General features: G+C 36.3%; 1 protein-coding gene and 1 pseudogene across 1 annotated transcript in view; one reads left to right on the top strand and one right to left on the bottom strand.

Moving 5' to 3' along the window:
• Positions 1-3,493, bottom strand: part of LOC117415688 (leucine-rich repeat transmembrane neuronal protein 3-like) — a 48,252-nt gene extending 44,759 nt beyond the window's left edge. Inside the window, exons 1-2 of the mRNA XM_034026343.3 lie at positions 3,001-3,493; positions 919-2,453 (exon numbers count right to left, since the gene is read on the bottom strand). Of these exons, the coding sequence (XP_033882234.1) occupies positions 919-2,453; positions 3,001-3,004 (1,539 nt within the window). The 5' untranslated portion in view covers positions 3,005-3,493. The remainder of the gene's footprint in view (positions 1-918; positions 2,454-3,000) is intronic.
• LOC117415685 (catenin alpha-3-like) overlaps positions 1-18,056 on the top strand; it is a 216,080-nt pseudogene that overhangs the window by 119,331 nt on the left and 78,693 nt on the right.

Raw genomic sequence — 18,056 nt, 5'->3', positions numbered from 1 at the left:
CTATGACTAAAGATTTTAAATAGTGCTGATTTGTTGATGTTTCTCTATCATTTAAATTGTTGCATCTTGTGCTTTTGGTACCGTGACAAAAAACTGACTGCTGCACCAGCTAGCAATGTGAGCTGGTGGGACAGATACAGAGAGGTATTGATTTGTAAGGTCACTGGAATGTCCAATGCCACCTGCAATCCACTAATAATGAAGAACAGCAGCAGGATGGACTTAGCATGAAGCAGCCTCATAATTAGACATTTTGTATAAAAATCATAGATTAGTAATTCACCAAAGCCAAACTATTGACAAAATCCACATTTAGTAACCAGCAACTAACTCCAGGTGTTTTTTATACTACACACGAAATACAACATTTAATATGTTAAACAAGATGACAAGATTGATCTCTACAGTACAGTGTAATTAATGAAAGTACTAATTTGCATTTCAAAAATGCAACCAGGTTTTTTTTTTACACTGTTGAGTATCTCTTTTTATTAGGAGTTTGTACTAAAAAAAAACCAAACATAATATATTAATTATGTTCTGTACTACATAACCATTTTCAAATATTTGAGAACTAATAGAATAGATTTGGGACGTTGTTTTAGATTTCTTTTTTGTATTACTTACTCCGATTTTTTTTTATTGAAGTTGGTACTTTGCAATGTAACGATCTGAGGGTTACATTGCTTATGTGGCTTAAAGTGTATAAATGCTAAAATATGTGTAAACAATGGACAAATGTGTTTATTGTGTAATACCAGAATTCAGAGAAAACAAACGATGTCAATCTGACATTTATCAGTGGATAGATTATGTATTTTACAAAAGTGACTGGCACCTGGTTCTGCTAACCAGACTTCAACAAATCACTTCTCATTCACAGCTTTTAGAAAGCTCTTTTACAATAATGGTTCATACCTCACATTCCCTGGAGCCAGATTTGGTAAATGTGCAGGGTCCTGCTCCATTCAGCAGCATCTCACTCGTTTCAGTGTTTGTAGGCTTATAATCAACATAATATTCCTGTGTGGTGGGAGTCATTTGCTTCAGCGATTGCCGTTTCTTTTTCCTGCGTCTTTGCATCAGAGACCGCTGCTGCAGTTGCTTGATACTGGCGGGATAACGCTTCCAAGACACATAAATCACAAGCAGGATCACAAGCACTGAAAGGAAAAGTGCCACACTCCCTGCAATGATTTTATGAAAAGAGATATGCTCTGTTTCATGGTCAGCATCAGAACTGGAATCAGGTACACTAGTTGTAGGCATAAAAGGAACCTGCTGCTTGCTTTCCTGTTTTGGCCTAGTGGGTTTGGGTTTATATGTGGGCTTGACCAGATCTTTTGTATCCAATTTTTCAAAAGTACTTTTACCACAGATGCTGTAATTTCTGACTGCCTGCATCACATTCACCCCTTGCAGGTCTTTTGGGCTGGCACAGATGACAGTATTCTCCCTCCAACCACGGAAACTTTTTAACCAGTTTACCAATGAGCAAATGTTTTGGCTACATTCCCATATATTCCCTGTGAGGCTTATGGTGTTGAGGGAAATCCAGGAATCCAGAATCTCCTGTCCAATAAAAGTGAGCTTGTTGGAATCCAGGTTGAGAGTCTGGAGGTTAGGCACACATTGGAAAACACTTGGTCCACTGAAAGCTTCGATTTCATTTCCAGACAGGTCAAGCTTTTGTAAGGAGCTCCATGTCCAGGACATAGTTTGACCGATGACACTGATCTTATTCCACTGCAGGTAGAGAAACTGTAGACTGACCAGACGGGGAAATAGAGCCAGATTTAGCTTGGAAAACTGATTATGTTCCAGGTGGAGCTCCTTTAGTCTGATCAAGCCTGCGAATACATTCCGTGCTAAACTTCTTATACGGTTGTAGCCCATGTCCAAAAACTCCAGGTTGCGACAATCCTGGAAAATCCTTACAGGGACATTTCGGAGGGAGTTGGATCGCAGGTGCAAGCTCTGGAGTTTCCTTAAGCCTCTGAACTGCTCCGAGCCCAAAGAAGTCAACTGATTATAGGATATATCCAAATTACGTATGTTAGTCACTGGTCGGAATGTGTTATTTAGCAAACGAGTGATTTTATTGGAGCTCAGGATGAGCTCCTTCAATCTGCGTATCCCATTGAAGGCATCTTCATCAATATTGCTGATGTGGTTATGGTCTAGATAAAGCCAAGTGAGCTGGTTCAGTCCTTTAAACTGATTGAATTTAAGTTTTTGCAGGCTGTTGTAACGCAGCGAGAGGCCCAAGCAACCTCCAGAAACGCCTTGGGGAATTTCTTGCAGCTTTTGCGATTCACAGTAGATCATTTTGCCTTCACACCTACAGCCCTTGGGGCATCCACGTTCAGCAGAGGAAAGCACTGTCAGTAGTACAGTAGGAGCTATCACTAGCACTGCAGCTGATCTGCTTAGTAACTTAATTGCATTGAAACCTGTAAAAGATAAAAACAGAAATGGCACTGTAATATAATGGTCGAATTTTTTTTTTCTTTTTTTAAAAAAAAAATATTATTATTATTATTATTATTATTATTATTATTATTATTATTATTATTATGACTATATATATTTGCCATGTTATTGCAGTAGAACCTATATAATCCAAGCACTGTAATACATTGCTCAGTTTCTACTGCAACTGATCTGCTCAGTAAGTAAATTGTACTAAAATCTGGTATAGCAGTGCATACAGTGCAGATATTCATTTTTTTCAGCTTTCAATGAAAACATTGTCAAATGTTACACCTTCAATCCCATTCTGATATATATATATATATATATATATATATATATATATATATATATATATATAGCATAGCACACTGTTTTACAATATAAAATATTATATGCTGTGAATTATATATATATTTATATTGTAAAACAGTGTGCTATGCTATGGACACATTAACAGCTTTTATCATGCAAAACATTTGAGCATGTTACAAATTATTAAAAGAAACGGGAATCCACAAAACTTACCCATCCTTTGACTTTTGTAGGGCTGTCCTTAGCTTTTTCAGTTTTTGTTCACTATGCCACAAGTATGCCAGGCTGTGTCGGTGCCACCATAGGAAGTCAGTGCTTGACACCCAGGAATACAAACTGGCTCCCTCGAGAGGCAAACAGTTCTTGGAACATTACTCCTCGAATGTCCTGACAGGCATACCCACAAAGAAAAATACAGAAATACAAAACAGCAGCGCTTGCAGCAAAGGGTTAAGCTTCTTCTAGGTGATTTGCACTTCGTGGACATTGCAGTGTTTCATTTGTACATTTAAAAAGCAGCATCAGCAACGCAAGACTTTTTTTTCCGGCATGTCCTTCAGCCAGCATTCAGCTCTCTTTGTTCGTGCCCTGTACCCCACAGCACAGAAGTTCCCATAGTAGCATCTGATTCTGTGGAAGCAGAGAAATGTGTGCACAAAAGCAGACAAGCAGCAGTGAATGGAAAGTGATGCGCACTATAACACTCTCTCTCTCATTCTGATAGCTTCCCAGACTGTTGCTTTGGTTTCACTGAAATGCAGTCTTGAGTCCATCTGCCCCCAGTGGTGAATAATAACACCAGCATGTGCACAGATCTTATCCTGTGTTATTTTATACTGAATGAGCACGATTTCTGCAGGGATATATACTGTATATATAAAAAAAGTAATCTGACTGGCTAAAAAAGAGTTTCAGATAGTATATAGGCCCACAATATGCAATGTCACCAATTTATTACGTATGTACATAAAATATGAATTTTCGGGTGAATGCTTGTACCTAGTAACATCTTACTGATTTATAAGCTTTTCACTAGTGCAAAATATTCATATTTTATTGTTACAAAATAAGTAAGTGCAATTAGCATGCGGCTTGTATATGTCTTGTTTAAACACATTATTGTTTGCTTTTTTTAAATGCCTTAAAAAAATGGTTTAGTAAAATTGACCACATGAATGTTATGTCATTTCGAGGTCTTCCAAATAGTCATGTCTAATCTCGTTTTTAATTGTGATTAACATATAAAAGTGTTGTACAGTACTGCATTAATATGCAAAAAGCCTGTCATCACTGGTTAGGGATTCGCTAGCTAGCAGAATAAAGTATGTGATCAAGACCAAATAAACATAGACATTGTTTGTCTGTATCTGTAACCCGATCATATTTATACACTGAATACATGTTCATATTAGAGCATTGCATTATTTGTATGTAATTATCCTATCGTTTTGTCCAGTTGTCAGTATTGGAAGGTTCTGGAAAAAAAAAACGAACTCTTAAGTTAATACCATATCTGGTCACTCTTCTGTTTCTGATACAATTACATAATATTAAAGTTTGTTTTATATATAAATGTGCTTTACATGAAACTATGATAGCCATAATTTTTTGACCTTATTAAATTAAATAAGTCATACCTTATCGTTATAGCTCAGTGGAAAGGAGCAGTTTAACACTTTCTTCAATGCCTACTTTGTTTGTGTAACTTTCTGGATCTTCATGTTCCAACTCTTGCATTATCTGTTAGAAGCCCTAAATTACTCTCTTTTAAGAATCCTTGCAAGGAGCATTTTAAATGTGTTTGTATATTCTCAATGCACAGCTCAGAAGTTATCCAACATTTAATAAAAATGGTGTTCCATTGTAGACAGATTATAAAAAGACACCATCACCAAAACACCAGTCATGTTTGACTGGTAAAACCTCTGCGACTCGCTTCATGCTTTTAGCCAGGACCAAATAACCTTCCTGTGAAAACAGCCACTTTAATAAACAAAATGATTACACAAATGTCTTTACTGAATAATAGCAGAGAAACTGCTGCTTTAAATATATGTTGTTAACTCTGTACAAAACTATGTACCTGTATGTACCGTATTTATAGTTGAAAATACATACTGTACATTGGTTTCTACGCAACTAACCCAATAGCCTAATGTCCATGAATTTCCTCTGTGGGATTCATCACTGATATTAAAGAGCTTATTAATACACACACACACACGCACGCACACACACACACACACACACACACACACACACACACACACACACACACATATACAGTACTGCGCAAAAGTTTTAGGCAGGTGTGATAAAATGCTGTAAAGTAAGAATGCTTTCAAATATAGACATGTTAATAGTTTATATTTATCAATTAACAAAATGCAAAGTGAGTGAACAGAAGAAAAATCTACATCAAATCAATATTTGGTGTGACCACCCTTTGCCTTCAAAACAGCATCAATTCTTCTAGGTACACTTGCACACAGTTTTTGAAGGAACTCGGCAGGTAGGTTGGCCCAAATATCTTGGAGAACTAACCACAGTTCTTCTGTGGATTTAGGCAGCCTCAGTTGCTTCTCTCTCTTCATGTAATCCCAGACAGACTCGATGATGTTGAGATCAGGGCTCTGTGGGGGCCATACCATCACTTCCAGGACTCCTTGTTCTTCTTTACGCTGAAGATAGTTCTTAATGACTTTCGCTGTATGTTTGGGGTCGTTGTCATGCTGCAGAATAAATTTTATTGCATGATGGATAAGTATCTGCCTGTATTTCTCAGCATTGAGGAGACCATTAATTCTGACCAAATCCCCAACTCCATTTGCAGAAATGCAGCCCCAAACTTGCAAGGAACCTCCACCATGCTTCACTGTTGCCTGCAGACACTCATTCGTATACCGCTCTCCAGCCCTTCGGCGAACAAACTGCCTTCTGCTACAGCCAAATATTTCAAATTTTGACTCATCAGTCCAGAGCACCTGCTGCCATTTTTCTGCACCCCAGTTCCTGTGTTTTCGTGCATAGTTGAGTCGCTTGGCCTTTTTGGCCGCAAGTCTTCCATGAAGGCCACTTCTGACCAGACTTCTCCGGACAGTAGATGGGTGTACCAGGGTCCCACTGTTTTCTGCAAATTCTGAGCTGATGGCACTGCTGGACATCTTCCGATTGCGAAGGAAAGTAAGCATGATGTGTCTTTCATCTGCTGCAGTAAGTTTCCTTGGCCGACCACTGCGTCTACGGTCCTCAATGTTGCCCGTTTCTTTGTGCTTCTTCAAAAGAGCTTGGACAGCACATCTGGAAACCCCTGTCTGCCTTGAAATTTCTGCCTGGGAGAGACCTTGCTGATGCAGTATAACTACCTTGTGTCTTGTTGCTGTGCTCAGTCTTGCCATGGTGTATGACTTTTGACAGTAAACTGTCTTCAGCAACCTCACCTTGTTAGCTGAGTTTGGCTGTTCCTCACCCAGTTTTATTCCTCCTACACAGCTGTGTCTGTTTCAGTTAATGATTGTGTTTCAACCTACATATTGAATTGATGATCATTAGCACCTTTTTGGTATAATTGTTTAATCATACACCTGACTATATGCCTACAAAATCCCTGACTTTGTGCAAGTGTACCTAGAAGAATTGATGCTGTTTTGAAGGCAAAGGGTGGTCACACCAAATATGGATTTGATTTAGATTTTTCTTCTGTTCACTCACTTTGCATTTAGTTAATTGATAAATATAATCTATTAACATGTCTATTTTTGAAAGCATTCTTACTTTACAGCATTTTTTCACACCTGCCATACTGTGTGTATGTATATATATATATATATATATATATATATATATATATATACACAGTCAACCCTCTTTATACCGCCAGGTAAAGGTCATGGGCAAAAATGGGCAATAAGTGAGGGTGGCGTTATAGTGAGGGTCAAAAGAATAAATGCACACACACACCCTTCTATGTTTGCAATAAATTCAAATGTTTTAATTTTTTGTTATACAATTACAGTATTTCCAGGCCATTTTAATTAAACATTAATCTTTTTTTTAAAACTACAGTACTAGTTCTTAACACAACAGTATAGTGACGTTTTATCATCTTTTCCCATCTGTATGAAACATACATAATTACTTTTGAGGAACAGCTTATACAGTTTAAACATAAATATATAAGTAAAACGCTCATTTAGTTTCAAATCACCCAAACAACAATTCCATAAAAACAAAAAAGCGTAGCCTTCATTTGTGCAAAACTTGCATGTAAACAAACAAACCCGTACTTTTTTTTTAACATTTACTGTGGTTTATAAAAGTCACTTATTTTAGACTGCGTCAAGCCTTTTTCAGGTTAAACAAATCGACCCGTTCGATCAAGGTAAGCCATTTGTTTTTATCCATCAGAATGTCTCCAATTGTCTTTCGATTAACAGTATATGCTTCACTTACGCGAGAAAACATTTGCGATGTCTTGCTGACTTGCTTTCTTATTTTCAGATCCATACATGTAGATTTTTTTTCTTTTGTTCTGGTGTAGGGTTGACTCGCCATTTTTGTACTTTCTGTTTTGATTTGGTATGAACGTTCTGTTAACAATGAATTAGTTAACTGCATGTTTTAATTGGCCATGATTATTTCGCTGGCGCTACAATGAGGGAAACTACAATGCTTATATTTCCGTTTGCTTGGCTTGGGAAGTTGGCGGGTGGCGGACAGCGCGGTGGCAATATAACGGATACAAATAGCACTGTTTTTATATTGGTGACATTTGTTCAGAGAGAATAGCTGGCGGTATGTGAGGGTGGCGTTATAAAGGGGCAGTATAACGCGGGATAACTGTATATATTATTAAACTGTTTGTGTCATATATGTTAAACTGTTTTTACAGTCCATAGACAGATGATTCATGATTACTGGATAGTGTTTCTTAACATATTAACAAGAAAGCAAGAGTGTGCCAAATCAGGAAGATGAAACATTGGGCATTATTTTAACTAAGCTGGCTTTTGGTGTAATCCTACTCTATCTATTATATCTATTCAGCAAAACATTATGTACCGATTTGAATAATATGTAATTTTTTTGTCTTTTCAAACTCTGGTCCTGGGGCAATGTCTAACTCCTCCAGTGCCATGAATCTTTCACAACAACACAGTTCTGGTTATGAGCTACCCCAGTGTCCATCTATCCTGTATGTATATGTATATCCAAACAGATTACAATGCTTCTTAAGGTTATATGTGCATATAGATTAAGACTGGTTCCAAAAAGACTTGAAGCACTGCAGGCATATGATTTCCACCTGTAAGGAATATTTTTAGATCACACAATTTTTCTAAATTGACCAACGCAAATCATTACGGAGATTGGATTATTGTACACCCTAGAGTTATGTAGATCAGGCAGGCTAAATCCAACAAAAGAATCATGGACCTAATATACATACAGATATGCATTGCCACAAGACACTTCTAAAGCTTAATCTGATTAAACATAAACAAGAATTTTATGGCTTACTTTTGTTTTTGTTCTTCTTGTATACTTTAGCTATACTCAAGTGAGCACTGATGGATTGCCCTTTGATTCATATTGTAGGAGTGGGACACTTTCTAATAAATCAAAAACTGGGACAAGGGAGATACCATGTGACCAGCACGCTGGGGAAAGATCAAGTGAATCAAAGGTTGACACCTGGAGAACTCCCAGGGGACTGGTAGAGCAGAGACAGATAGTGCAGGACTTCATCTGAGGGGCTCCAAGTCTTAAAGGATGGTAGTTCTGACTGAGTAAAAGAAAGAATAACCACATCTAACTGCCAATTAACGTAATCCCCAGCCTGAATTACTGAACAGTGAAACACGAGGGATCTCTGTAGTCATGTATGAGAAGTTTAGCAAGTGCAACTGAAACAAAAAGCTACAGTGAGCTTAATTAGTTATGCCAAGCTTGCCTCTCAGGCCCACATATTCAAAGTACAGTAAACACTATGGGCTGTATGTATGCAAGTTTTTTTTTTATTCATAAATACCTCTTTTCATGGTACTTGCCGTACATGTTTAATTTAGGTTATGGAGATTTATAAATTAGGCTTATGGTTTCACATTGCCTTTGCCTTTGTGTCTGCTCAGTCAATGAAAATTATATTTTCATGTCTGTCAGTTCTTCATTTAATATTCATGTAATTTGTTTCCTTACGTTGGATGAATACACTTTCATATATTCATATCTTCTTTGTATGTATCAGTTATGCTTGCTTCATGGTGGTGTGACTCCAGGGATGTTTCCTGGTTTATTACTTCCAGGTCAAATTTTTTTTTTTTTTGATGTGTATTCTTTTATGATTTCATTTGTGACTTCTTTTTTTAATAACTTCTACGGTGGCCGCTACTTGTGCATCACAGGTAAGTTAAATAGAAAATAACAGCGTGATGATTTTGTCCCCAAACCCCACGATGTGAACAACCTTTAGACATACAGCCCAACATTGTAACACTGTTATTTAGTTTTTAACCTCCCTGTGATGTATAATTCAGTCTTGTTTCAGTAGCGGCTGCTGTAAGACATTTTGAAAGAATACTAAAACTGGGCTTCGACTTGTGACTTACAACGCACCCAGGGCATATGGATATTAGAGTATATCCCACAGCCTGTCGTTCATTATTGCTTACATATATATCATCAAATTATGTCAAATCATTCGTTCTGGATGATCTGATTCTTATAAGCGGTTGATTCTTAAAAGCAGACCGATATGATTACAATTAGCAAAATCGTGCCTCTGCACATCAGCAGTTTAAATACAGTATACAATTAGGTGCTCAATCAATGAGGACAATACATCAAAACAATCAAAACAAGTCCTCGTGGGTAAGCAACTTGTTATATGATCACGATTATGTTTACTCAAGGCTGCAGAATCCTATTTTACAACAGTATCTCGTGAGGGTGCCTGGTTTAACTGTCGTGTGGTGTTAGATGTAATTGCCTTTGAATTAAAATGACATTACAGTACATTATTTTACTGTCAGGACTACCACTGCATTTAAGCATCTGTGGCTTGCTTTTTTCAGTTGCGATGCAAATCTCAGTTTTTCACTGAGCGGAGATGCAAAGCTCTGCAATCCCCCCTTCCTCTACATGCATATCACACAATAACAGTGCTGTACTCAGTTAGTATTCAATGAATGTGTATTCACTTTATTAAAACACATTTTCACTAACAGTGAACACAAGAAATACCTGTACAATGCAGTCGTGCATTTTCTTTTTCCTGCCATGTCGACACACATAAACTGCACAACTTGCTTTTTTTCTACTGGGAGTCGCCGCAGACCAGGGATTATATACTGTGCATGCTGTGTACGTGCCTAATCACGCGAGAGGTGATCAAATTCAAAAACAGCTTTATTGGTTGTACACGTCATTGCACTTGATACAGTGTTGTATTACATGCAGTCAGTTTGCCCCAAAATTATTCTTATAAGTGGATTGCTTGATTCTTACAAGTGGAATATTTTAGCATGGTTAGTATAGGAATTATTTTGTCCTAGTGGTTTTGATCACTATATGCAGTTGATTCTTATATCAGTAATTCGTGTAAACAGAATGCACTGTATATATATTTGAGGGAAAAAAAATTACAAGTAGTAGATACAAGAATAATTTACAATTATTTATTTCAGCAATTTTTTTTGCAAAACTTTTATGCAAAAGTATTCATACCCTTTGATGCTATGATAGTATTGTTTACAAGGTGCTAGACATTTCAATATGATAATGCAGAACCTAATTCTAGAAAAGATTGGATTGAACACTATCTGAAGACCTTGGGCAGAAAATGATGTATTGTCATAAAGCTAGAGAAGATACAAGAAGATTTCCAAGCATTTGAGTATTCCAATTTCAATTATAACAAGAAATGCCTTTCTACTTGTTGGCAGCTACAGCATTCTAAATGCAGAATTCTTACCCTGAAAATATTGTCCTTGTTTACCCTGACCCTGTGCCATGTTTTCCCTAACTTAACATGAAGTTTATGATTTGAGTGGAATGTTAAAGGGTACATCAGAACTACATGAACAATAAAACATAAACTATCCCACCTTGCTGTTCCGAATGTATTTGGTCATTGTATAACAATCTGTATGCGCCCAAACATCTGCATAAGGCCACACTGCTGCAGGCAGTTTTTTCCCCATTTAGGAAAACGACAGTCATTTAAAAACTTGAGTCACAAGGCTTCAAACTATTCAAACTATTTTGTGATGTTATGCTTATATTGTATGGCATCGCTATGTTTCTATATCTGCTGCCTTCACCACAAAACATGGTTTCTATCTCTAGAACTAATTGTTTTACCAACTTCAATTATAAGATCCTATTCGCAAGGCTTTAGCTCACATGCTTCTTTAACATACAAAATGTAAAAAACTATCGGTTTTAAATACATTTATTAAGTACTTCATGAGTTAAAGCTTGGCAAACTGGGCACATTGTAGCAAACTTTGTACATTTGTCTGACAGCTGTCTTGGATGTTTTTCTGAAAACTGCAAATGTATCTGAAAAAAAAAACCCATCATACTTTAATGTTTTTGTACTGATTTATTTGTCCATGCAAACATGATGTAAAATATGTTTCATACTCTACTTAGCCAAATGGCTAATTTTCACTGCTTGTCCCCAGGCAGACATTGAAGATACATACATACTTATTTCTAAAAAAAAGTACAGTTTCTGTTAATCTGTTAGTGGCATCGCTCTACATCTTTCTGTACAGTGTATACAACATTTTATTTTGATAGTACTCTAGTGTTTGACACATAATGCAGCTTGGTATTTTAAGGCTGTTTTTATTTAACAAAGAGACACACTTGTCCAGCTGCAATGTTTCTGTACAGCTGGCTCTTGCCTGGGCTGCTTTTGGCTCAGCACAGTACACAGAGACACTAAGAGGATGCACATGTACTCTTCTTTTCTCCATAGAGAGCAGCCTTCACATGACATCACAATAACCTAAAAGTCACAGTGAAAGCCATTTCTTAGTGAACTGAACCTTACCAAGTATAGTACATCACACAGGCCTCAATTTAAATGAACATACTCTTAAACTTGGGCACTGGTACTATGATTAGGGCTTCTGTTTTTTGGGTTTTATTAATTGTATTTTTCAGTACTTATTTTTAAGTATTTTCAAATTTTATGTAAATGTTTTTTTTTTTTCCTGGGCTTTTGTTTTTGATATACACATGAAATTTGTGTTTTTGGTTACTTTCCAAAACGCTTGAGCATTTTTTTTTCTGTCAAAATATGTATAGTAGTAACTCGACAGTACTTGCACGCTTAAATTGTACCTTCTTTCCTTCACTGTCTTCCAGTGAAATCCTTATGGTCACGGGCATATTCTTCTGGGGTTTTTGTGTGTAGGCATTTTTGTACATTTCAACACAGATCTGTTTTAAATCCTCTGCATCTTAACTGTAATATAGCTTTAAATCCTGCTAACAAATCTCCATCCTCGCTGTAATCTTGTTTTAAATCTCGCAAGCGAAGTCTCCAATAGAAATGTAGGAATGTGCTGTCACTCAGTAGTTGGGGCGGGTTTAAAGTATTCAGAACGAATCAATGATAGATGCAATTCAGGAAGGTGGGACATTGCCCAGCAGCCCTGGGAAATGTATGTATTATTCTTGTAGTAGGTTTTATTTTTTAATAGAAAAAGGATAAAGTCAGTGTGAATTGATTTAACCATTTCCACAGTTTTTCAGGTGTTTTCCGGTGTTTATTGGCTAGCCACTGATTTAGTTTATTTTGTATCAGGGGTGTTTTATCGGGTTTTATCGGTTAAAACCGAAAATCAGACGCCCTAACTATGATCTAAACAGATTATGTGTTCCTCTGTAATACACAGACCAGCAAAAATAACTGGTAAATGAGCTTTTCATTCAGCACCTTGATGAACAAAATACGATTCATTAGAATACAGTCATTGTCCCCAATAGTGTTGATGAATAAGTTGTTAATCAAGCTGTGCATTCAAATTTTCCAAAAAAGTGTTACATTTCTAAAATGCACAGTGGTTAGCATGCGCTGACTTTTCAGAATATTTATTTATAATATTGTTCCCTAATAAAGTAATATATTTTTCTGTTGTAATAAAGACAGGATAAAATTCAGGTTTCTTTTTCAGGTCAGTAAATATATTTATTTGAAACATTACAGGGCCAAAATAATGACAATATTAACTGCATTTTTTTATCTCACAAATTGTAAACTACAGCATCTCCCATCTATTCACAGAGATTAAGTGTGGTATTATTTGTCTTTGGGCCAGTGTTCCCTCTAAGCTTTTTAGATACTGAGAAACTTGCCATTTTGACTGAGAAAGGGTCAGTGAGAAACCTTTGGCCACGCATTAACCCTTTTAATATATTTTTGTTGCATTATACAATTTTGAAACAATATTCCAACACAAGTATCTCAACAATTTTACAATTTACTTTAAATTTAAGCAAGACATATATTGTGGCTTTGCCTCTGATTTTGAATCATCCTCTGATCATGTGCAGCCCTGTCAGTTGTTATCATAGATATAGACTGCATGCTTAACTGGTGGTCTGCATGAAATGTCTTTATATGACTGCATAAAACACTGGCATCTGCACTGCCTTCAATTGTAACCATCTTTAGGGCTACTAATTGTTCCATTCTTGGGAATACCAAATTCTGTTTTTCAAAAATGGCCAATTCCATTTGGTCCCACTTTTTATCAACGTATTAATAATTAAACTACTATTTGGTTACTTATATTGTTCCCCAGTATAAATGAAACATTGAGCTATGCGTCAATACCTTTACCTTTAGTGGATTTTACGCGATTATTGTTTTTACTTAACTCAGAATCCATTATGAACAATCTGAATTGAAATTCCTAAATGCCAAAGCAATGTCACCAACGTGGTGTCTGATTAAAACCTTTCCCAAAACCAACATTCATTTTGATTGACTAGACTCAAATATGTAGTCAGTGGTTGTGACAAGCCTCTCTGTTGCTGGGAATTTTATGTCAATGCTGCTGCCATAGGGACATGTGGGAGGGGTAATGAGCTGTTACTGAGCGCTGTTTGTCTGTTTTACCTCCAAACAACATTTGAATCTGTCTATTCATATTGTTGTATACCTTGTAATGCTTATTGGCATTGATTTTGTTTTTTAATGTCATATTTTTGTTTTGCAATAATGTGTTTTGAGAAGCTATCAGAACCTATTATATCATCAATGTTATATTTTACATGATTATGACTGTAAGCAATGCCATTTTTAATCTATTATAGCAGTTCACACTTAATTTAATTAAATACATTTCATAAATAATCAACAGTTCTTGATGAGAAACATTTCAAACTTTAATTTTTCCAAAACACTATTAACAACAAAATCAAATGGAAAGTATTTCAAGGGAGCACTCTTTACAAAATTAAATTAGCAGATGAAATAATCTTATTATGTGCGTAACATTGTATATAAAATAAAAATGTCTACATGCTTGGTCTCCAAAGATGAATGTCTCAGTATCGAGTATGGGCTCCTCTGGTGTTGATGCAATCACTACATTAACATGGTATGCTCAATTGCAGCAGATGATCCTGTCCCATTGTTCAGTCAGTGCAACAGCAACCTCGCTGATGTCATGTAGAGGGTTACAAAGCTAATAAACACAATAGCCTGGAAGATCCCAAATGTATTCTGTGAGATAAAGGTCTGGACTTCTTACTGGCCAGCCCATAACTACAATCTCCTGCTCAAGATAATCCTTGACAATCCTGGCAGTATGACAATGGGCATTATCTTGCATAAGAACAAACACAGGGCCAACTGCACCAGTAAATGGTCTTCCTATGTAGAGCTGGAAATCTGCCCCTTGGATGCACAATATGATCCGTGTGACCTCCACATTTGAAATGTTGCTCATTTAAATTTTTGTAGTGTATTTCGCTAGGGCTTTTATCTGAAATAAAACAAAACTGCCATAATAAATCCAATCTTTATAAAAAGTTGAGGGGAACTGTCCCCTGGACGTTTTCATTCTTATTTACATCCTTGTTTTTTTTATTTATCAGTTGGCTCATGAATCTGCCCATCTCTGAACATTGCTTTAAGCATTGTAAAGGTTTCTGGCAGACCAATTCTTGATCATATCAGGCAGACTTTCTGCAAATCATAAGCACAGAGTGCAGCCCTTTAACATCTTACTATAACTGTAGGTAATTTAAATGGTAGGGTTTGATCTGTAAGAACACAGCTTTATTCTACTAAGCAAGACTAACATTGGCCAGATTTTCCCTGCAAAGACTGCATTAAGATGATCAATGCTACAATGTCCAAACCATTTATAATGGCAGATGCCATTTTGGTTAGCAGGCACTTTCAGCTAATAAAATTATGACTGAAATCATGCAGCAAAATAGGCAGGCAACATGCAGAGGGAATACAAAATTTCCCAAAAGATCCATTATTCATTAGATACTATCTCTTCAACATCCTGCAGAACCAATTGTATTTGAATTGTTGTTTGTTTGTTTTTTTTTATAAAAGAAAAGCGTTGTCTTCAATGTCTGTTTTCTACTGATGAAGATAACAGTTTGTGTGCTAGTCAGTAATTTAAACTCTCAACTTCTCTGTTTTGTAGCAAATGGTAATTGTCTGTTACAAAATATGCAAATCAATATAAAAAGAAACATTTCATACCTTTAATAAGAAATAATTGTTAAATATATACATTGCAAATATATCCTAGCATTTGTGAATCTGAAAGGTACTGTAGAGTTAACACCAGTGCTTAAATATCCTACTGTAAGTCAAACCGAGATGCTCACCAATTTGTGATCTCCAGGGATGCTACAGTAAGTGTAAACAACTGCTATCTGTCTCTCGTCTCCTGCTTGTCTGCCTAAAGGATAGGATGTAGCTGCATCACAGTTCCACCATATTTTGATGCCATACTTTTCAGGCTTACTGGGCATGTACTGCCTGATAGGACACCTCCCTTGGAACGGGACAAGCTGCTCATCAAATGTCATGTTAGAACCTGGGATGTAGGGCTTGAGCCTGTCAACAAACATTATGCAGACATCAGGGATTGCTGCTGGTTTATCAGTTGCTCTTCTCTCCTGTCTGTTCTGTTTGTTGTCAAATCTTAGGAATCTCAAGATACTCTTGAAACTTTTTTTCTGGCATGGTGGGGCTGAGAGAATGGGTCATCCATATTGCTGTGACCAAAGGGAAGACAAGTAGCAGAAGTCCAGTGAATGCCTTCACTTCAGTAATACTTGTCTCAGTCCACAGTTTCTGGTTTTCTGAGTGTGCATCATTCCTCTCTCAACCTTCCATTCAGAATGTCCTGGAGGAATAACTAGAGCATCTACAGGCTTGTGCAAATGTTTTGGATCAGCATGAGGTTTGTCAATGTTGTTTCAAAAGTTTCAAAGGGAATTTCTAAAAAAATTATAATTCTCTTTTTATTTTTTATTTTAGGCTGGTGTGAAGTAACGAAGCAACCCTTTGAATAATGCAATTGATAATATGTGCAAAAAGACAAGAGACCTTCGCAGACAAGTATGCTTCTCTTTCTTTTTTTACTTACATGTAATCGTCTTATCATGCTAAGGTATCCCAAGGCACTTAACAAAAACGTATGAACTAAAAATTAAAAGCATCCCTAAATAAATGTAATAGAAAAAAGGAGTGCAGAGCTATGAAATACTTATGCGCTTTAACCAGCACACCCCTTACTGTTAGATATGTAGTTCTGTTCAATAATGAAAAACAAACTATCTTCACTGTGTCAATTTATAGTCTTTATGCAACTTAGATACAGTAATTGTCTTAAACAAATCATTACCGGTATGTCACAAATGAGTTTAAGCCACACTCCAAAATTGCTAACTACTGTAGTACTGTCATTTTTTATGCATCACCTCATATCCTGTCATTATATATAATTCATATTTTTGTTGCAATAATTGCCATGACATGTGTTACAGCTGAAAAAACGAAAGCTTCTTTAAGAATGCATAAGATTTACATTTCTTGAACAGACCCCTGTGTCTCCTATGAGTCTGATATAATTAATTAGGGAATGAATGGATCAAGAATACTGTGGGGTTTTTTTTAAGAGAAATTAAGTAAGCACCATCAAGCTCTATGGCACTGTAGTTATTTATACATCACCACAAGTTTTTTAAACTGTACATTAAAAACATAATCGTCGTAAAATAACACATTAAAAAAAAATATATATATATATATATGTGTGTGTGTGTGTGTGTGTGAATTTGTATGATCATTTATTAACATCAGAAGAGCTGCAATGACCCTTGAACAATGCCTGATTTATTTCTTAAGACATTGGTTCACCACCAATTTCTGTTTCATTCCTTATGATTTATGCTGTGCCATTCCTTTTGTTCATATTTCCACATATGAAAGGCCAGTGCTCCATATTTAGAAGTTTGAAGGCTGCAAGGTCTGATTCATGTTGTTCCCTTTTAAAGGGAGCTCAATGCCTGTTTGCTTCTCTTATATTTGCGCTTTGTTTTTATTGTTCCATTTGCACATACTACTGGATGAGTAAAACATGATCATATGACACTTTGCAGCTGAGGAAGGCTATCATAGATCATGTCTCGGATTCCTTCCTGGACACAACCGTCCCCCTTCTGGTCCTCATTGAGGCGGCTAAAAATGGAAAAGAAAGAGAGATTAAAGAATATGCTGCTATATTTAGAGAGCATGCCAACAAGCTTGTGGAGGTAAGTGCAATGACAAATACAGAAGTGATGGGTTCATTTTGCAAATCAATCATGGAATGCAGTAATAGAAAATGACTATTACTATGAGTAGTAGTAATAATAATAATAATAATAATAATAATAATAATAATAATAATAATAATGCCATGTTATACAGAGGGAATTGATCATGGTGATCTACTTTTTTCATGTTACTGATGGGTCTCATTTTGAAATTGCAGTTGTGGTGGGGAATTAATATCACTGACATGCTTGTTTAAACATACAGTTATTTTCAGACAGCACTTTAGTTTTCCTTTAATTCACATTCCAGCAAATCCCATCCTGTTGCAGTTAAATCCTTGTGTCATGATAAAATAAGCAGGACAGTGTTGCTTCCCATTTCAAAGGTGCTTTTGTGTTACTTATGGCAATAGATGACCAATGTCATTTAAAAGACATTTCTGTTCTTAATTCCT

Source organism: Acipenser ruthenus, chromosome 7, assembly GCF_902713425.1.
Source record: "Acipenser ruthenus chromosome 7, fAciRut3.2 maternal haplotype, whole genome shotgun sequence".
Classification (NCBI taxonomy): Eukaryota; Metazoa; Chordata; class Actinopteri; order Acipenseriformes; family Acipenseridae; genus Acipenser; species Acipenser ruthenus.
Note: the sequence above shows the minus strand (reverse complement) of the source record. Positions and strands in the feature narration are given on the sequence as shown.